This window comes from Rhinolophus hipposideros (genome assembly GCF_964194185.1).
Source record: "Rhinolophus hipposideros genome assembly, chromosome: 2".
NCBI lineage: Eukaryota > Metazoa > Chordata > Mammalia > Chiroptera > Rhinolophidae > Rhinolophus > Rhinolophus hipposideros.
In genome coordinates, this window is record NC_138048.1 from 97,813,051 (window position 1) to 97,836,178 (window position 23,128).

Consider the following 23,128-nt stretch of genomic DNA (forward strand, 5'->3'; position numbering starts at 1 on the left):
TAACTATATCTGTGCCATGCATTCTGGGTAAACTTATTTTTATTTCCTAAAGATTTATCTTAGGATATGCACCTGGTTTTTATTTTTTTGATAAACTAGTGTCCTTTCGTGCTGGTTCATGTGGTGACTTGTTTGTTGAAATGTAATAAATTGGCTTCTGTACTTGCAAGTCAACTAAATGGGTAAGAACACAAATGTGAGAAACAGTGGGTGTGAAGTAGATGTGAATAGAGTACTTGTATAATTATATAGATAATGTGATCAATAAAATCTGGAAATCAAATCACTTAGTCTAAAATTGCTCAAATGACTTTGGTCCTATTAGTCAGATCAGTGTCTTTGCTGGGTAGATAATTATTATAGCTAAATAATATGTTCTTTATCTACGAAGATAAAAATTTAGATCCTACATGGGTTTAACTTTTATCTTTCTCTAGTTAGCATGGCCGATGGTATTTGTATTAAGAAAACATTTGTTTATTTAGTCACCAAGATTTACAGAGCACTTGAAGTGTGGCTAGTCCAAATTGAGTGCTGTAAGTTTAAAATACAGAATAGATATAAAAGACCTATCATGAAATAAAATAATAATTTTTCTACTGATTACCTGTTAAGATAATAATATTTTTAATCTATTGGGTTAAATAAAATAGATTATTAAAATAAATTTCACCTGTTTTTTATTATTTAATGTGGCTACTAGAAAATCTAATATCTACATAACTCACATAATATTTCTACTAGACAGTGTTCAGATGTTTTCTATTTTGTATAAAATAGGAATGCCCATTTCTCTCTTCAAGGATGCTGCACAACCTACGTTTGTGTGAACTCTGTTTTATTTTTTTGATAATCCTTGTCATCATCTCATGTACTATGTTTCCTTTTATGCATGTCTGATTGCCCCACTAGAATATCATGTCCATGAGAATGAGGACTTTGTTTTGCTTACTGTTGCATTCTTGGTGTCTGGAATGGTGTCTGCCACATACTAGGTGTTCAGTAAATATTTGTTGAGTAAATAAAGGATGGAATACTAGATTTCAGTGAAAATAAATGAACCAGGAGAATAAATACACATCAACTAAGATATATTTCAAAACTTAAGTAAGATTCATTGGAAAGGCAAACTGCTGAATAAAACATATACATATATATATGTATGTATATATATGTACATGTATATATATATATATGTACAAATATAGGTATGTATACAGAAACATACAGAAGGTGCCAAAAAATGTATACACATTTTAAGAAAGGCAAACTGTATTAAATTTGTAATGCTCAATATTTACCAATAACAAAAGATGAATACAAGTCACGTTTGACTTCTGCAATTACAAGAGGTGCTCACAGTGCTTACAATCAGTGTCCAGACACTTCTGATTACAGTGAACTACTGCTTGAGCAACATTGACCAAAGTGTCCACTTGTATACATTTTTGGCACCCCATAAATATAATATATATGAAGTATATTTGTATGTACATGCATATGTGTGTGTGTGATGACATTCATTTCAGTAAATGAAACACATCTGTTTATGTGCACACTTACACATGTACATACATATGAGTACATAGCCGACTGTGGTATATAAAGCAAGTTCTTCAATCAGTGTGGTACAGAATCAGGATCTTAGTAGCTGAATGGGAGAAGGAGGATAATTGATAGGAGTCTCTGAGTACTGTCTCATTAATACAAATGTTATTTAGAATCATAGAAACTAAGAAGAATTTGGCAGAACTTATGCCGACACCCCCTTTCAACATTTCTGAGATGTGATTGGTCACCTAGCCACTGACTGATGACTTCAGGGATAGGTTCCTTAGTATATGTAAGACAATAAATGTAATTGGTCAAAATGGTAAACTATGAACGTTTAGGAACTGATCTCATTTCTCTATCCAGAATTGTACAGGGAATTGAGAGAAGTACCTGGAAAATCCACTCTTTCTTTAGGTCTAACTATTCTAAATGTGAGAGGGTGCTGAGATTAATGGTTTTCATTTACACAGTGCAAACTCGGTTGTGATGCAATGAGCAGTTAGAATGCAGGTACTTTCCAGTAGGTGCAGAATGAGAAAGAAAATAAAAGCTTTTCCAAACAGTAGAAATTGGACTGAGTATCCTGCCAGATCCAATGTCATCTAATTAATCCAAGGGACAGCTTGTCCTGGCAATCAAAATCAAATGGCATGTAATAAGTGTTACTTAGTGGAGATGAAGTAGGATAAAAGAATGTCAGCTTATGTTTCTGCAGGGATTTCAATTTTTTTTTTCCAACTCTGTGGGTTTTCACCTGGATCCCATATATTAAAACACAAACAAAATGAATACTGCCCTACTAGGTGAAAGTCCAAATAAATATTAAGGCAAATATAAGTGCTTCAGTGGAGAATTTTATTCTTTACTCTGATTTTTACAAGCTTGAATTTAAATATTGTGGTTATATGCTCAAATTTATAATCTTCATTCCGTCAAACTGAACCAATAGATTACATTTTCATAGCAGAAAGCTGCCCCTATTTTATATAGCTCTCAGTGAAAGCTCATACATTTTGGCCTTTGGAAATAATTTTTCACTCATATATAGTAAATTTGTTTTGGACCAGATCAATTAGGAACTGGTTATATAGTTTAAAATTAAGTATTAGTTCAGCAAAATGTATTAAGAGCTTTCTAGATTTCAGTTTCCTGGGTTCAGTTCAACAAACATCTTCTAAATGTCTGCCATGTACAGACACAGTACTCTGAGGACACAAAGATATACTGACTTTGTCCTTGTCCAGGGGAATGATCTTTCTTACAGTATCTGAATGAGGCATGTTAAGTACTAACATAGAGATGTACAGGAGCTATGTAGTCCATTAGAGGACCCATCTCCAAATAGAGGTTCAGGAAAGTCTCACTAGAGAAAATGAATTCTGAGTAAGAGAGCTCAAGTGAAAAATGGGAGGCAGTGCTTTCCAGGCTGAAAGAGACATGACAAAGGAGCGTTATAACGCAGGCTTTAATCAGGAAAAGAGAAACCTATCCATTCTCCACTGTATGAGAACAGCATGGTGGACACAGGAAGCTACAAGCAAATTTGTGTTTCTACAGGGTAGAATACTTACTATGCATTTATGTACAACACTTTGCTTATTATATGTGGACAATAGTTATAAAGGGGCTGAGACTCAAGATGCAGGTCCTAGCTAGAGGCTATTTTAATAGTTCAGGTGAGAAATGATGAAGGCACTGGGCAAAGAAGGTTGTTAAAGAATATTTCAGGTAGAATGTTGACAGGATTTAATTAATTAGCTGAGAGTGCTGAGGCAGATGGAGAAATTTAGACAACCTGTAGAGGTCTGATATGAGTGACAAATTGTATCTTACTGTAATACTTCAACCCAGGTACCAATATGATAAATATTAGAATACTAGAGTGGGTAGATAGGCACTCCCAAGTTCTCTATGCAAATGTACAAAGGAAGTGCCCCCCCAGAGATTGTTCTAGATAAGACTTTATAAAAGGGGTCACATGTGTGGTAGAGGTGATTGCTGGAGAGATTTCTCTGGAGAGAGCTGTTGCCTCTCTATGAGTTCACACTCCTTTGCCTTCCAGGTGCCATTTTCTCAACCCATTCTAAGTGAGCAGAGATCCCAGGGGCCATTCAGAGAAATCTGAATAAGTTGGCTGCTGTTACAGGGGCTGACGACCAATGGCTGACTCAAACATGAGAAAGTTAAGTTGGACTATGGATTATGGTGCTACTCCCAAGTGATGAAAGAGGGCTACACAAGAGCTGACAAGTTGAGGTGGTGGGCCAACCAGGAGAAGTCTGCTGCATTGCAATTAGAGGCACTCTCAGAATTTCCAAGGAAGAGATGAATGGGGATTTCCTGTGGTACAAGTTTTGATCTAGAATATGTTGATAGGATCATCCAGTTTTATAGTCAATAGGACTGTCTAGTGGGGTGAGGAGACTTCAGTAGAAAGGGCAAGAACTGAAATACTGGATGTCACTGGGCTGAGAAAAAAAATGTATGTTTCTATCTGAAACAGAGATCTGTTAGTTAGGTCAAAGAAACATCAGGAGAGACTGATGTACATGCTAGGTGACCAATCACATGTCAGAAATGTTGAAAGGGGGTGTCGACATAGGTTCTGCCAAATTCTTCTTAGTTCCTATGATTCTAAATAACATTTGTATTTATGCCCAAGAGGAACCCATAAAGAGTCGAAGAAAGTGCTTCAAAAATAACTTAGTTTTAAAATTCTCCCAAGCCCACTGGGGACACCAGCTTAAACTACCAGCTGGTCCCAAAGAGCACAGAGCACCCCCGCCCCCCTATAAGAAGTGTTCTAACTCATTTTGAGGCTGGTAAGAGGTGTAACAGCTGAGGGTGTGTTGAGGAAGGAAGCAATGAAAAGAGAAACCAACCGTGGCCCTCTGTTTTCCTAGAGTCTTCCAGCAGACTCAAAAAGAAGATAAATTTGATGTTAAATCAAGTTGGACTTCTGTTTAATATCTTAAAATAGATATCCTAATTACTAAGTTGAGGTTCAACTGAAAGGGACTCCAGGACTGTCATTACCTTAAATAAACAAAAAAAGTCATGGACTCTACCTAGATTGTCACTGAATAATTTTAAATAGGTAGTTGGAGCAAAAATACATTGGTTTTTCTATCTCAGTTGTATTTATTTGACATACCAGTTACACTGTCATTAATTGACATGAGCTTACAGTAGCAAAATAGATTAAATAGATAAAGTGATGGATTCTACTTAAGAATTTGTTGATATGGGGGTAGCAACTGGACATCTAAGTGGCTTTTTCTAATAGGGAAATAACTGGATGGATTTAGACCTAAGGGAGAAGGTCGGATTGTACTCAAACACTTGTATAGTTCTCTTGAACCAATTCCTTTCCCTTTTAGCTCTTTATGAGTGATGATTCCTTCCAAACCAAGATGTCTACAATTCCTCAATAGTCTGTGGGTTTATCTGATTTAATCAAACTTATACATAAATACCAAGATAAACTATTTGAAATATCCTTTTGTCTCTGCCAGAAAAAGTGACATCATATCAATTATCAATAAAATTTGAATTTCTCAGCTTAGCAGCAATTTCCACCAACTATCTTTCCATATTTACTTAAACTTTTTTTCTCACCATTTCCGCATGGGACTACTATATTTGAGCCCAACAGGACTCCTTGTGTTTCATTTATATTTTTGCTGTTCACCATACTAGAAAGCCCTTTTAACCAAATTCTACTTTCATCACCCAACTCAGACATTCTTAAAATGAGTTTCAGGGAATGCAGGGTGTTTGTTAAGGCCTCTGAAATTGCAGACAAATTTGTATGCCTTTTGTGGGGACAATGAATCCATGGTTTAAATCAGTTGTCTGCAACCCAGAAAATAGTTAAGAACCACAGACGTAACCTAAAATCTATGATTCCCTTCACTATACTCACAGTTCACTGCCCTTTCCAGCACCTGCTATCACAGACCCTCTTCTTCCCAGATGCCTCAGTGTGCTTGTTCCTTCTATAGCTGCAACCCCTGATTTCTTCACAGCCAGCTAGAACTTCCTCTGGATCCAGAGTGACTCTGATCTGAAGCAGGAAGTACTGCCGCTTCCTTAGCCCCCAAATTCAGCCCCCACATCATTTCCCAGCCTGACCTGTGTTGGGATTTGCCAGGGTTTTCTGGTGGCTCAGCTTGGCTGATGGTTACCTAATGTCTTTGGGCCCCTCCCGAACAATCATGTGGGTGCTCCGGGATCGAAAGTTCCCTCTTTCCCTAACATCTTTGCCGTTGGCCTGCTGTATGCTACACGCCTGTCTCTGCAGAACTCCTGAGTTTTCCCTACCAGGTCCTGTCCTCCTTTTTGCAAACACGGCTCCTTCACCTTGGGCTCCACTAATAATATGATGAGGATGAGGATGATAATGCCAGTCTGCCAGTAACAACAATAGCAAGCTCACAGTGCTGACGTATGCCAGGCAATGTACTGAATGTTCTATGTGTTTTGCCTCATTTCTTCCTGACAACCACTTTACATGATAAACATTTTTAGCAGAACCTTCCATTTAATGGGAGCTGTCCTTTACTGAGCAACCACTGCATGCCAGACATTTGCTAGGCTGTACTATAATATATGGAACTCCCACAAACATATGGAGTGGGTATTTTTATACCTATTTTATAAAAGAGGGCACTGAGAAACAAAGACACTAGATGACTAAGTTTATACAGATAGCAGTCTGTGATTACATCTAGCGTTATGAAGGCTGGCCTATTCCTGAGACACCTGCCCCATGCTTCCATCAGAACTAGGATCCTGAGAGAACAAATCCAGTCCGGGCCCTGGCTGTACCTTATTAAATTGTTTCTACATATGATATTCATGTTCTGAATGTGTTTTACTGCACTTGCATATTGGTTGTATGTGTCCTTCAATTCCTTTGCTTGTTCATCCATTCATTTATTTATTCATTCACTTATTTGGTATCTATTTACTGGGTGCTCATTCTATGCCCAGCGTTTCGCAAGAAGTAGGGACTCGAGACTGGAAAAGCACAGCTTGGACACAGACATGCAAATAAATGTGATGGCCTAACAACAACCTAGTAAGGAGCTAAAATTGGTGAGTCAGGGCCAGAAGATAGAAGCTAGGGCTTCAGCAGAGACAGAAAGGATGACCTAGAGGAGACTTTCCGATCAGAAGCAAGAGAATTTGGTAGGAGCATATAGTGAGTTCGAGGAACTCCAATAGGTTCAGCAAATGCTGTGGATGGGACAGGAGATGAGAAAGATGGCTTAGGGGATCAGGAACCAGGTCACTAGAGATCATGCACATCCTGCTGATTAATGGAGGTTTTATCCTGAGGCATAGGAGAGCTTTAAATGAAGCCCGCCATTCCTCCACTTAGTAGATAGTAGACACATCTTCTAATTTGGGGGGAGATATTTCCCTCGGGAGCCAAGTTGACGTTACATATATGAGGGAATCCCAGTAATGATTATTGAGTAGGAATTTATAATTTCCTAAAATGTATTTGTTTAGCAAATGTCTAGAGAGATAGTACTGTAACACACTCGATCATGCTTAAAATGTTCTTTAATTCTTCCCTTCTTTCTAGTCAGCCTAAAACACTGACATGTAGCCTGAGAGAGCTGTCAGAAAGGCTTACTGATCCTAAACGACGTGTAGAGTTAGGACTCAGTACACATGCAACTACATCTCTGCTCGGGCAGTTTACCTCCTGTGACAAATTCAATCTCCACCCCATAAATTCAATCTGCTGACTTGCTCCTTTATATTATTTCTAATTATAGTTTTGGGAATTGTTTAGAAAGTGATAGTTACTAAAATAAAGGGGTAGTTTTGGGACCAAGTTCTTTATTTCATGTTTCCCAATAAAACCTGATACCTGCAAAGTATTGTTGAATTTTATATGTCTTGACAGAAACCTGTGCATTTTATCACTTTTGTATGTTTTAGTTTGTCTCAGAATTCCCTCCATGCCAGTCCTTCAACAGGCTGGGGCATTGGTCCTGGTTACCCACCAATCCCATCTTCTCTGCAGATACCTACACTCTGCCGAAGGTAGCATATGGCATCCTGACTCAGGAGACAAAAGAAAGGATGGGCACAAGAGCGCTAAAGGTTTCTACAGCATCCCTCCCTGTCTCCCCTCCAACCGTGGAATCTGAGAATGGGGGGTTTACTCCTTGGAGTAAATGTATGAAAATCGCTTTCTTGCTTTCAGTGCAGTCCCTCATCTTAGAGCTCATTATATCTTTAAATATGTCTACATGTGGTTTAGTAATTTCACCTTCTTATGCAACTTAAATACAAGCAAAAAGGGGCGTGGGGTGTTCCGAGTGTCTGATCCCAAGCTTTCATGTGACTACATGCCTCTCCTTGCACTGGGATGAGATAAAAGGAAACCAGCTGTTTTCATGTTTAAGATCAAGGTGATCACGATGGTGATTCAGAACATAAACATCATCACTGCAGGGAGAGGAGTGGCTGCGTGATATGTTTCCATTAGACATAGGTGTCAGATTTATGTGTCTGATAGAAAGGTATTTTATTTTATGCCTATTGGTACTTTCTTTGTTGTTGTTTTGTTGTTGCCAGTTTTGAATTCCTGGCGTCATCCTCAGTAAACTGCATGAGGCTCTTATTAGTGGTCCATTCCAGTGGTAAGAAAATAGCTAATATGTCAGATTCTTAATACCTTCCTGCATGGTTTTCACAAGTATTACCTCACTCTTTATTCCCACAATAATGCTGTGAGCTAGAAGATATTAACCCCATTTTACAGATAAGAAAACTGAGACACAAGGAGTTTAAGTAACTTATCCAGGTGACATTGCATAAATGTTAGTGGAGCTGGGATTTAAAACCAAGCAACCAGGCCAGAACTAGGTGAGGTAGCAGAGGGGCTCAAAACACAAAATTTAAGAATATACTTCCTTTTAGTCTCCTGTGAGTGCAAAGCTCAAACCTCAGAGTAAACACTTCCTTAAACCATGTGTTAAGGACACTTCTTTGCTGCTTTCTATGTCTTAGTCCCAGCTTTACAAATAACCTTGCTTTGGAGCCTGGGTACTGTTAACCCTTATCCATCCTGCCTCTCTGGTCCTCATCCTCATGGATCAGAGTCATGTTTAATGGGCAAGTAGATTGAACAGCCTGAGAGACAGTCTGTAGGTGGTGAAGAGACCAGCAGAGATAGAGGCCAAAGCTGGTATCTTTCTTTAGGATTTCTCCCTTGCTCTTGCTGGGCATTTTTCTCTTGTTCTTTGTTTCCTCCCCTTCTTCTCTTTTATGGCTTTGTCTCACCCCAACCTTCTGCAGTACAGAGAGGAATAAAGATACTGTTCACATGAGATGTAAATCTCTGTATCCCATAGAGAAAACATTAGAGCAGCCTCACAGAGTGCAGTGTATACTCAGTCAGGCCTGACCACTCCCAAGTGTCTTATTTCACCCTGTCAAGTCCAGATACACCCTGAGGCGTGTGTTGTGGTCAAAGATAATCCAAGGCTATATATCCTTAAAAAGTTTTGAGATCTTAAAACAGGGTCTTGTGAAGGGAAGTCAAATCCTCTTAAAGAAAAGGAAAGGGTCAGGAATAGTCCAGGATCTCAGGGCAATAGTGAAGAATTCTCCTCCCCCAAATACCCTGTCCTCTTGCTAAATACTTCCCCCAAATACCCTGTCCTCTTGCTAAATACTTCGGTTTTCAATGGAACTGAACTTTTCCAGTTAGCTGATAAATGGCACAATAATCAGAATATTATTAGGACAAAGAGTTCCTTCTGTTCAATTCTGTACAACCCAATACTTAGTAGACCACTGGATTATGAGCTCACAAAGTAGGAACTGTCTCTGGTTCCCTTCAGTGATGGACCACCCACTCCTTGATGCAACAGGCTATGGAATAAACACCTATGAACTCTATAAACATGTGTGGAGGGAGGCCCAGCAGCAGGGGAGGCCATAGTTGAAATGAAGGAGGATGAATGTTATGATCTCGTAGCTTCTTTAAACTTCTCAGCAGCACACTGGAAAATTTCTGGTAGTTCTAGACAAGGTTTTACCCATTAAATCCTAATCTGGTTGAAGATGGCTCCTCCTTCCTTGTAGACATCATACCAACAGAGCCATATGGAGAGGACCACACGTAATGGACAAGTCAAACAGTGCTAAGGGAAAGAAAGAATGGGGCTGTAAGTGAGCAGCACTTGCCTCTTTAATCAATTTCATAAATCTGGGTCCAAGGCGCCATGGTTTGTGTCGATGGCACTGGAGGGAGCTGACGGTCAGCTGGGAAGCACGGTGAGAGGCAATGGCCACCATATACACAGCGTCATACATCAGAGCTGCTTCAGTCTGTCGAGAAAAACACACACCACATTTTCAATTCCACCTTTACTTACCTTCCTTTACTTGTGGAATCACTCTGCCTGCTTCCTTATCCCCAATTTGTTTGATCTCAACAGTCATTTTATTCTCCAGCTGAACAGTTTTCATTCTCCAATAACTGTTTCTCTCTAAAATAATACCTCATACTCCAGAGTAAATTGGAGTCATGGTTCTGCTTTGTTTTAGTTCTTAAAAAAAAAAAAAAAAAAAAAAAAGCAACTCAGGTCAGCCACAAAAGACTTGATTCAGAGAACAAATAATTTTGGAGTGTCTTCTATGTTAAAGCATGGTGTTAAGATCAACTATATTGAGTTAAAAGCTACTGATGTTCAATATCAGATTTTATTTCTGGTATTTATACCTATTTTCAGTCTCTTTACTTGTTTATATTTGATGGAAAGAAACTGCTAGAAGTAAAACTAACTAGTTTCCAGATAGGTATAGTTGTGTTGGTCACTTCCATTTACCAGAGTTAAGAAGATTGTAGTCATGGAATTAAATTGAACAGGAGATTTGGGGAAACCCTCTGAAGAGCAGACATGTGTAACTTCCTCAGAATATGTGTGTGTTTTTCAGCATTTGCTTTCCTGATAGATATTGTAAGTAGTCATTCCTTATGGGGGCTGGGCATCTCAGTTTTCCCTTCTTCATGACATTTCTCTTATGTATAAAATTTTACATACTACTTCTAGCATTTTATAAAATATACTGCCCTGTGGTTTCTTTAAGGATACAATCTTATAATGCCTTCACATTTTACTTGAGTGCTTTTTTAACAACTTCAAATATACTAGCTCATTTGAAATTCTCAACACTCTCACAAAATAGGCAGAACAGATAGATAAAAACTGTTCACTATGTAGGAAAACTGACCTCCAGACAGTATATTGATTTGGGTAAGGTCATATATATAGTCAATAACTGGTAGAGTTCAACCAAGAATCCAGGTTATAGAATAAAGATAATTACATGATTTTCTCAAATCAGGTGATTCATTCAATATTTACTACGCAGGTATTGAGCATGTCTTGATAGAGCTGGAAAGGTTAAGGATTACTATACCTTGCATGCTATCAGTCTCTTGAGTCTAGAGAATATCTCTACTTTCAATCATTATTATCCTGTACAATCGTTGTCATTGCCTATTTTGTATATACTATTTATATACAAATAGATGTCATTTGTTTTTATATCTGTTTCACAATAAGAATGTAAGTTTCTTGGTAGAAACTGTTCGACTCCATCCTTTAATGGCTAGTATAGTTCCTGGCATTGAAAAGATTTTAACAAAATTTTTGCTGAAAGAATTAATGTTATTTTATGCCTTAAAATATACTTTTGTGAGAACTGTATAATCCCAAGATTTTAGGATGCATTTCTATGATACATCGTTTTACTCATCCTTATCTGATTGACATATCGAAATTAGATTGATAGTGGTGATAGATAAAGCTTACAAACATTTTGATCATTTCAATTCAAGGCTGATATAATCCACTTGGTAGATAAAAAAATTGAGGCTTAGGGAAAACAAGTGACCAGTCCAAGACCATTCAGCTAATTAGCTGTACGGCCAAGGCTTGAACCCACGGCTGTCTGATTCTAACACGCATGTTCTTCATCACTCCACTCTGCTATACTTATTTGATTTAATTGAGGGATAGTAGTCTACTGGCAGAATGAGTTTTTAAAATGCAATCAATTATAATAGCTGATATTTATCGAGCACTTGTTATATGTCAGGTGCTTTTCTAAATACTTTGCAAACATTGCATCTTCACCATAACCTTCATTCCTTTGTGGATGGAAAATCAGCAAGGTTAAATGATGTCCTCAAACTGGTGGTGGGAAAGCCAAGATTCAAACCTAGGAAATTAGTGTTAGTGTTCGTGTTCTCAGCTGCAAAGCTGAGCTGTCTCTAAGCTATTTGTCTGATAATTTTCAAATTATAATAGTAGCTCAATGATGGTCAATAGTCATTGACAATTTACTACACACCAGGCACTATAAGTGTTTTACATGCATTATCACCTTCACTACTAAAGTTAAACCTTTGAAATAGGTATTGTCCCCATTTTACAGAGAGGGAAATTGAGGTGTGAAGATGTAGGACATAACTAAAGGAGTGAGGATTCCATCTCAGGATGAAAACACCAGTTTCAGAGCTCATGCACTAGCCACCAAGCTGTGGGAACCGGGATCTTTTCAGTGGTGGAATATACTTTTTAAATAAATTTGTATGTGTATTCACTATGTGGCTGAGTGATTGATTTGATAGCGAAGTGTGAGGAGAGGAATTCCAACGATCTAACTTTTCCATAAACTTAATTAAGAAAGTATTTTGACTTTCTTTGTTAAGGCTGCCTCTGCACTGGACTGGGTAATAACATGGTTCAAAACTAGAGGCCTGATCTGTGCTTTTCAAGTAGAAAGAAGAAACCAATTTATTCTGAAATGATGCTTTCCCATGTCATATAATGTTTTCTTAGATGGAGGAGATGTTTACTGTTTTATAGCACTATAAACTACCGCTGAATTTCTGCCCCCTTTCAGTTTTGTGCTGGAGGCCTGCTTTACCGCACAGCAACGCTGAAGTCATTTTAGGTAAATGTAAAAGAAATTGGCCTGTGTTTCAAATTTTATTTCTCCAAATGTGTTTACATTCACATTTTATTTACACTGAAAGCCTGGGTGAAACCACATTGCTCAGTGTCCCTAAGGGAATCTTTTTTACCTCAACATGGATCATGAAATAAGCATATTAAAAGTGTGCTTCTCTTCCATGCACAGTATTTTGGTTATTACGAATGTGCAAACAAGGTTAACTCAGAGGGTTTGAGATGGTTAAACGCTGCACATGCCAAAGAAAGGACTGGCCTTTGGTTTCTGGGAGATAACCTCTAAACTGTGGGAATATTCCACCTGATCCTAGTGTCTTTGTACCCCTGGGGTCTTGGGTAATGCCAGCTAATTTATATGCTACCAATGTGATTTATGGAGAATGCCTATTTTTGTTCGCCTGGGGCCCCATGCCATGCGGTATCAGCTTGGCCCGTAGAATGACTGGAGACTGACTAACTAAGGTCAGCTATGTGGGTGCCCAATGCCTACGTGACTGACCCCCAATAAATTTCCTGGACACCAAGGCTTGGGTGAGCTTCCCTGGTTGGCAACACTTCATACATGTTGCTGAGAGAATGAAGCTCTGCCAATGCAACTATCCTGGGAATGAACCACTACAAGCTCATGCATGATATCTCCTGGACTTTGTCCTTTGTGACTTTTTCCTTTGCTGAATTCAATCTATATCCTTTTGCTGTAATAACCTATAACTGAGTATAACAGCTTTGTGACTTCTATGAATCCTTCTAGCCAATCATCAGACCTGAATGTGGTCTTGGAGACTCCCAGTACAAACCAATGAGACGCTCCGTCACCTTAGGGATGACGATTAACAACATAATATGGCTTTATAGAGTCCCCACATTTTGCTGTAACTGTCAGAAAAAAAAAACTAGAGGAGATCAGGGTGCTGAAGGAAGACCTAGTCTTTGGAGAACAAATAGACAAAAAAATATAGATTTATCATCTTTTCTCCAGATTTGGAAACATTCACTAACCTGATGTGGATAGAAAGGTAGTTTTCTAGGAGGGATCTGCTCCCAGATAACACCCCTCCCCTCATTTCCTGAACTTCCTCTCTGCCTTGGTATTAGCAGTTTCCCTTATTAAAATCCAAAGATCCCACCTATAGCACAGACTAACAGTAATTTGCTTCTTAGTACGAATTAGCTAGTTTCTCTCCTGATATGTGCCTCATAGAAGTGATGAGGATTCTGATAAGGGTGGGAGAGCTGCTGTGTTGCCTATAGCAACCCTACCAGAAAGTGCAAGCTTGTGGGCTTGGATGTTGCTGAGGGTGCCAAAGTGGTGGGAGAGACAGTGAATTTCCTGAGTACCTGGAAGTAGGAAACAGCAACCCACAAGCAAATTGGGATTTGGAAACAGGTTGGGGAAGTAGCAAAGATAGAACCGCGTACTCACAATCTAGAAATTCAACAATTAGGGCAGCAGCTTCCCCAGGTTTAGTGAGACCTGTCACAAAGCTTTTGAGAGAGAACAAGGAATTGGGAAAAGAGGACTATATGCGGAGTTAGAAAACACTCCTGTGTGATCCCACTGGTCATAAAAGGTCACACGGGTCCTTGGTAAGGGGCCATCTTCATCTACAAGCACAAGCCAAAGAATGTGTCTCTTGTAAACAAATGAAATCTGTCTCGGTATTTCAAAATGTCTTTTTATTTTCTTCTTTTTTGTTGACTACACATTGGCAAAACAGCAGGTACCATCAAGAAAATTCCATTCTATGTCCTAGAGTCTTAGCTAATTTAATTTGCAGAGTAACACTGTAAAGTATTATTATATAGATTTGCAGATGAGCAAGCTGGATCAGAGAGGCTAAATAACATACTCAGGTCATTTAGTTATTCAGGGGACATAGCCAGGACTTAAAACTAGGTTTTCCTTATCCTGAAAGGTCCACTGAATCCCACTGCCTACTGCCTTTCGTCAGAGGAGTAGAAGTGGACTCTCAAGGTGAACACTCAAAGATGTTTTCTCTATGTGTCAGGATTATAGGAAGTGCTCACGTGTAAGATAAGGCTACTGACAACTTCATATTTGAATGCATTGGAAGAACTGGGAAGACAGATGACAGATGAATTTTGTGTTGTTTCCATGACTCTTATGCAGTATTGAATCATACACAATTTGGGGTCACAATCAGAGAAAAAGCCATCTGAGAATGGGCCACTTCATTATCCCAGTCTGTCCAAAAGCCAAGGGGTGAGAAAAATTTAAATCTAGTGAAAAGGAATGAAGGAATGAAGTAGATTTTATAAAGTCACTCTAAACTTCTACTAAGTTAATTAACAGTTTGGTTGATAAAACACTCTTTCTAATCTCAAGATGTTTTTAAATAATGAGTTTCACTATTTTTGAACTCCATTGACTCAGTAACTATTTTCTTAATTAACTCATTTTTCACCCTAATTTTAAAGTCAGTATTTTTTCTTTAAATCCATGGTTTTTTTTTAAGTCTAGAGACAAAATTTTTGAACTTGGACATGACTTCTTATTTTCAGATTTGGATGTATTATGACATATATACTATTATTTGAAGATATTTTTAGTGCATGAAGTTTTATTAAATGCTTAATAGTTACAAATATTAAAGGGGAAAATAGATAAGTAGATGGGAATTAAAAAACACATGGGTTTTCAATTTTTAAAAAATCCTATATTAATTATATATTCATATGGGTATCTGTATATGCATGTGGCACACACAAAAATATGACTGTAAAGGGCTGCAGGGAAATTCCCCTGGGACAATAGTAGGATCATACAGAGAATTTTAGAGAATGCAATTTTATTACAGTAATGACATTAAATTTTAATAGTGATTAGTCTGTGGAAATTTTTAAAAATAATATTATTACTTTAGATTAATCTCTGTCTTCACTAATCATGCCTCTTATTTATAGGAACTCTCTTTAAACTTTTATGAAACTATTTCAGGGCTATCTGAATATTTCTCATTTAACATCCCGAGTCTCAGGAGAAGCTCAATTTGTCTTCACTTGGTACAGTAATTCCTTTGTTAAATACATATTTACTGAAGGCTTGCTTTGTACCAGGCCTTTTCTAGGCCTGGGGATAGAGCAGAGCACAGAAAGGACAGTCTCTGTCCTCATGGAGTTTATATTCTTGTGGGGTGGGAGAGATGCTGAACAAACAAATCAAAATATAACACATTGGGTCTAGGAAGGGATAGGAAGAAAAGGAAAACGGGTTAGGGGAGAGAGACTAAAAGGGAGGGGAGTACTATTTATTATGTAGTGGGTTCCAGAAAGCCTCTCCGCTGAAGTAGCATTTGAGCAAATTTGAATAGAAGAAGGTTCTAGGCAATGGGGGGCAACAAATGCTAGAGACACAAGAATGAATGAAATGCAGTACCTGAGATATATAGACCTAGTGGAATTGAAACTGCAGGGGGGTTTACTTTTAAGGTAGAGAAGAAAGATTTGAATACAGAGGCAACTTGAGAACAAAAACTTGTTAACACTGGGCCCAGTCACCCATGGGGTGAGTTGATCTCTTGTTGTTTTCTTTTTTGGTGGGGGGAGGTGGGCATTATTTTTTTGTTCACCTACATAATTTATTAGATATCATATATTTATGTTTTTTAAGTTCTAACTGTAAGTATATAATACATATTTGTAAAATGAATAAGTAAGTTAATATGTAAAATAATGTTGATGTCAACAGTACATAGTCCAAAGAAATTTTTGTTCCCCATGAAATACTTCTTTTTTATTTAAAAATTTTTAAATTATAGTTGACATGTTATATTAGTTTCAGGTGTAAAACTTAGTGATTCACCATTTATATACCTTATGAACTAATCACAATATGAGTAAATCTAGTAACTATCTGTCACTGTGCATAGTTTTACAATATTATTGACTATCTTCCCTATGCTGTACATTACATCTCTGTGGCTTATTTTATAACTAGAAATATGCACTGCTTAATCCCTTGCCCCTTTCATACCCATGCCCCCCACTTACCTCCTCTCTGGCAACCATCAGTTTGTTCTCTGAATCTATGAGTTTTTTTTGTTTCATTTTGTTTGTTCATTTGTTGTTTTCTTTCAGATTTTACATGTAAGTAAATTCATACAGTATTTTTCTTTCTCTGCTTGACTCATTTCACTTAGCATAATACTCTCTAGTTCCATTCATGTTGTTGCAAATGGCAAGATTTCATATATATATATATATATATTATGTATACATATATACATATAAATATGTATATGTATGTTATATATACATATTAATGTGTATATGTATATATACATATATACATATATACATATATATTATATATATACATATATACATATATATGAAATCTTGCCATTTGCAACAACTTGAATGGACCTAGAGAGTATTATGCTAAGTGAAATGTGTATACATGTATATATATGCCACATCTTCTTTATCCATTCCTCTATTGATGGACATCTATGTTGCTTCCATATCTTGGCTATTGTAAACAATGCTGTAATGAACATAGGAGTGCATACATCTTTTGTAAATAGTGTTTTGTTCTCTTTAGATAAATACCCAGAAGTTGAATTTCTGGGTCTTATGGTAGTTCTATTTTTTAATTTTTTAAGGAAACTCCATGCTGTTTTCCATAGTTTACACTAGTAAACTATGCTGCACTAGTTAACTATGTTACATAGCTGCACTAGTTTACAACCTTAATAACAGTGGCATCAGAGTTCCCTTTTCTCCACATTCTTGCCAGCATTTGTTATTTGTTGATTTATTGGTAATAGCTATCCTGACAGGTATAAGATACTATCTCCATATGATTTTGATTTGCATTTCCTTGATAATTAGTGATGTTGAGCATCTTTTAATGTGTCTATTGGCCATCTGTATGTCTTCTTTAGAGAAATGTCTATTGAGAATCTCTGCCCATTTTTTAATTGGATTTTTTTTTTTTTTTTACTGTTGAGTTATATGAATTCTTTATATATTTTGGATATTAACTCCTTATTGGGTATATCATTAGCAAATATCTTCTCCCATTCAGTAGGTTGCCTTTATGTTTTGTTGATGGATACATTTGCCATGCAAAATATTTGAGGTTTGATGAAGTCCCATTTGTTTATTTTTTCACTTTTGTTGCCTGTACCCAAAGAGATAAATGAAAAAAAAATATTGCTAAGAATGATATCAAAGTGTTTACTGACTATATTCTTCAAGGAATTTTACAGTTTCAGGTTCTACATTTAAGTCTTTAATCCATTTTGAGTTTATTTCTGTAGATGATATAAAAGAGTGCTCTAATTTCATTTTTTTTGCATGTATTTGTTCAGCTTTCCCAACATCATTTATTGAAGAGACTGTTTTTTTTTTTTTTTTTCCATTGTGTATTCTCGGTTTCTTTGCCATAGATTAATTGACTATATAAGCATGGGTTTATTTCTGGGCTCCCTATACTGTTCCATTGACCTATGTGTCTATTTTGATGCCAGTGTCATGCTATTTTGATTACTGCATCTTTGTAGAATAGTTTGAAATCAGGGAGCATGATACCTCCAACTTAGTTCTTCTTTCTCAAGGTTGCTTTGTCTATTCAGGGTCTTTTGTGGTTCCATATAAAATTTAGGATTATTTGTTATAGTTCTATGAAAAATGCCATTGGTATTTTGATAGGAATTGCATTGAATCTAAAGATTGCGTTGGGTAGTATGAACATTTTAATGATATTAATTCTTCAAATCCATGAACATGATATATCCTTCCATTTATTTGTGTCTTCTTCAACTTCTTTCATCACTTTGAATATGTCCTGCCAATTCCTCTGGCCAGCTACAATCTCTGCTGGTTTTCACAGCCAGAAGTTATGGGGATTTATGTTTTCAGCACTGAAACCCTGGGCTGGGGAGGGACTGGGACCTCTGACTCCTCGGGGTGGGGGTGGGAGGGATATCTGCAGCTGAGATATATCTCCCAATTTTTAATGGTCATACATGGGTGTGGAACCAGCTCATTCCATGTCTCTGCCCTGCCTAGGAGTCTCAAGGTAGCTTCTTCTATATGTCCATGGTCATAGGGCTTTAGTTCAGCTAGACTTTTAGGTGATACTCAATGATAGTTGTTCTGTGGTTTAGTTTATGACGTAATCCTGAGAGGACTACAGCATTTACCTCCTCCACCATCTTGACCAGAAATCTCTCCTCAGTTAAATTTATTCATAGGTATTTTATTCTTTCTGATGCAGTTGTAAATGGAATTGTCTTCTTCATTTCTTCTTCTGATAGTTTGTTATAGTTTATGAAAATGCAATAGATTTCTGATTATGCTTTTTTATCCTGCAACTTTACTGAATTTATTTGCTCTAGTAGTTTTTTTTTGATGAATTTTTTTAGGACTTTATAGATATAAGATCATGTCATAAGCAAATAATGCCAGTTTTACTTCTTCCTTTCCAATTTGGATGTCTTGTATTTTCTTTTCTTGTCTGATTGCAGTGGCTAGGACTTCCAATACTATGTCAAATATGAGTGGTATGAGTGGGAGTTCTTGCCTTGTCCCTGATCTCAGAGAAAAATATTTCTTCTTTTCACTATTGAGTATGATGTTAGGTGTGTGTTTGTCATATGTAAATGTTCTACGTGCACTTGAAAAGAATGTGTATTTCACTGTTCTGGAGTAGAATGTTGGGGTGTGCTCTCTTGACTCACTAATTAGTCCATCGAATGCCCTTATACTTGCCCATTAAATTTTCTGTGATTCTGTTTGTACATTCCCTTAGCTGCCTCTACTAGGAACAGAAAGGAAACACTGAACTGTAAAAGGGCCTCTTTGGATAAATAAGGACCAATATTCTTCACAGAAATCAATTTCTAAGCTATATCTGAAGGACCTTCTAGCGTGTCTACCATTTCTCTGGAGTAGTATTGACATGACCTGACATAGCTACTGTACCCACTTTTATAGCACCCTGGTAAGCCACCATCTTCTGTTCTGATAAACCCCCATTTTCCTTTTTATGGTTTATAATAATAACAATAATAACAGAGCCTGTAAACCCCTTTCTTAGGTGAGATGATAGTAATAAACTCTAGGCAGAATGGGACCTCTTCTATCTACTGGGACTTGGCTCTGCCATACTTCCCGCCCACAGGACTGCCATTTGCCCAGGCCACTGTCATCAGTCTTGGGAAGCATCAGCACCTCATGTTCAATTTGGTTCCAGTGTGAATTGTATGGCTCAGTCTCTCTCATTCAACAGTTTTCCTCATCTTAGTAAACATACACAAACTCTTCTGTCAGCTCAGTGTAACTGGACACAACATATGGTTTATTTTAAGCCATACTTGTGTATGTAATCCACCATACTTGGTAAATTAAGCCATACTTGTGATGGATATTTTATCTTTGGCATAAATCCACACCTGCGTTAACCGCTCCAAACTAACTCTTTTAGTAGTACATACTAAGTGCAGATAGTAATTATTTTAAGTGTCATCCTGTGATAGAAATCAGAAATCTTCAGGGAGTTGGGGGTAGGCAGAGGATTTTGAAACTCATTGGAATTACAAATCCAAGAGAAGAGAAAACTAACAACCAAGAAGAGAAGAAAATAGCATACTATTACCACCTCTCTCTCTCTCATCTCCTCTCTCTCTCTCTCTCTCTCTCTCTCTCTCTCTCTCTCACTCTCTCTCTCTTTCTTCTCTCTCCCTTTCAGAAGTCTAGCATTTCCCTGGATATCCTCTACTTTTTCTTATTCAAAGCAATGTTTCAATTCACCCCAAGAATCATTTGTAGCAAAGTGCATTCCATTGTCATTTCTTATATAACTGTATATTTTAAGAGTTATTTCAGGTTTGAAAAACAGTCAGGGACCATGAACATGGTAACATTCAGAACTACTTCATTCATTTATTTATTTCTTCTTTTAATTTATTCCTCATAAGAAAGTGGAAAAAGGAAAAAAAAGCAAGTTCATGTCTCTGTGAGGTGATACCTTTCGGTTATCAGTAAATTGCGTCTTAAAAGCAAGAGTACTTCTTCCGATGATGGGAACAGAGAATGAAATACTATGCCAATTTAAAATGCTATTACCTGCCTGCAGTCCCAATATCTTTTCCCTTAGATGACATGGTTCCTACATAGAAAGCTTTCTACAAAAAAATGTCCTGCTATTTTCTTCATCACACAGGGAGTTTCATTAGAGAAATACACCGAGGGTAGGTGCATTTGACAACAAAAGACAAATGATGTTAGTGAGAAACTCTTGATGAAGTAGTCTGCAATTTATGTGTTCAACAGAGAACCTCTCCCTTGTCAGGAGGCGGGCTTGGCATCTGTTTCAAGAACGACATATGGCTGGTGTGAAGCCCTGTCAATATCTGCAAAGGTGTGCTTCTGCATATTCAGGACAGAAGAGTGTGAATGCAGCAATTGTACATAAATCTGGCATTGATCTGCATCTACTTCCTCTTGCTGAAATGTGGCAGAAGTGGGGACAGCAAGCCAGTTTTGCACGATGTTTATAGGCAGCTTGTTCCTCCTCTTTCCCTCCCTCCTTGTTAAGGCCACATTCCCAGAGGTAAAACTCTCTTCACTTGCCCTTGCTTTGTTTCCGTGTAGTTGGCAGTGTTGGCTACTCTTAACATTTTTTTCATCTGAGATGAGTACAGTCAGAAAGCTGAAAATAGCAGTTTTTGATGTAGCATGCATAGTCTTTCAAAATACCTAAAAAGCTTACTCCTTTTTCTCCCTCATCCAAGTTAGGGCACAGGTTATAATACTTTTTCTCACACTGTAGAAGGCATAGGAGATGTTTAACCTAACTCCTACAGAATTCAAATGTTCTCTCAAGTTTCATTTTAAAACTACTTACTGTCATCATGCCATCCAAAAGTCCAGTCTCGGGCCTGGGAGGGGCCTGCAATCTCTCCATGGACCACTTTTCGATGATGGATGACACATGAGGGTTATCAATATTCAGCAGCCGAAACCCAGTCATGTTTACGCCACTGTACCTATAGAGTTCCAGATCTAAAGCAAATAAGTCCTGTGCAGTAGTCAAAATGATAAAAGTGGAAAGAGTTAATGTTTTCAGTGATTTGTATGAAAAAAGGAATTAATGATTGCAGAAGCAACCAATAGATTAAAGCAAAAATGGCAGTCATTATCACATTGTTTCTATATGAGTATATTTCCCATTAGTTTTCATTTGCATGGAGCCTGAGAAACTCTGAGGTAGTAAGCAGTTTTTACAGTCATCCATTTTTGGCAATACTGTCAGAATTTGGATAAACCAAGAAGAGGAATTCGGGTGCCAGTAATTAGCATGTCCTTGGGCACAGGATATGACATTCTGAGAAGCTAGAGAATTCTTAGGATATAGTCACTGGGGAATTGGAAGGGATCTTTGTGTCCATTTGGTTCAATGCTTTTATTTTATAAATAGGGAAACTGAGATTGCGAGTGGTGATGTGAATGACCCCCAAACGATCCACTTGTTAGTGGCAGTACCACCGTTCTTCATCACACCTTGCTGCCTCAGGTCTTTCAAAGGAAAGGGAATTTGGAAATCGCATATGCATTTGACAGAAAGGTCATGCCTAGCAGGAAATAATACCATCCCCTGACTCGCTGAAAATAACCCATATCCCATACAATGAGGCATGAACAATGCTCCCTGGATACAAGCTCAGAATAAAAACCAAAAGATTCTCTTCAGGGAAGAAACTGGAGCATACGATTGTGTGGATGTATCTTAACAGTAGCACTTGTTCCCTTTCTGGCAACGTTTCAGGAAAAAGAGTTTAGCCCATGCCAGTGTTTTCCATTACAGATGAGGCTGAGTGTCAACCAGAAGTTTCTAAGTTGAATCACATTTAAAAGAGACTTAATGTGACCACTTCAGCTTTTCTTATATGAAAAGGTTAGACTCTGAAATATATGATTAAAAATATATAACACATTTAAGTATAAACCAAACTTTCAAAATAACATTTAACAGGAAAAAAGGCCTTCCATAAAACTTTTCTAACAATGTACGTGACTGGCTTATGAAAGTACATGACAAGAGAGGACATTAGCCATGAGGATAGTGGTTATAAAAGAGAAGTAGCTTCAGAAGCATTCCAGGATTTGCAGAAGATGCATACAAATGTATCCTTTTGAATAATTCTTTTCTACACCACCACTCTTTCCCCAGAGAACTTTGGATTAGATGGTAGAACTACAAGAACTCTTTCCTACACCATCACCCTTTCCCCAGATAACTTTGGATTAGATGGTAGAACTACAAGAGATCAGATCTGTACTTAAAATGTTACATATTTTTTCCCTTGCATTAAGTAACTTTCCTTTTTCTTTAAGTTTTGTTAATACTCATGGGTAAGAATGGTAAGAATATAAAAGCAAAGCAGGGCAGAATTCAGATGAAACAAAACAAAAAAAAATTGCTTAAAGAAGCAAATTTAAAGAATAAAACACTGAAATGAATGATACCTTTAGCACACTCAGTGAAAAGAAGGAAAGTTACTCAAGCCACGGGAGGTCTGACAGAAACT

General features: G+C 37.4%; 1 protein-coding gene across 8 annotated transcripts in view; it reads right to left on the reverse strand.

Moving 5' to 3' along the window:
• GRIK1 (glutamate ionotropic receptor kainate type subunit 1) overlaps positions 1–23,128 on the reverse strand; it is a 356,592-nt gene that overhangs the window by 82,917 nt on the left and 250,547 nt on the right. For all 8 annotated transcript variants that reach the window (XM_081071073.1, XM_081071071.1, XM_081071077.1 and 5 more), the window contains exons 6-7: positions 21,445–21,618; positions 9,772–9,915 (exon numbers count right to left, since the gene is read on the reverse strand). In XM_081071073.1, coding sequence (XP_080927199.1) covers positions 9,772–9,915; positions 21,445–21,618 — 318 coding nt within the window. The remainder of the gene's footprint in view (positions 1–9,771; positions 9,916–21,444; positions 21,619–23,128) is intronic.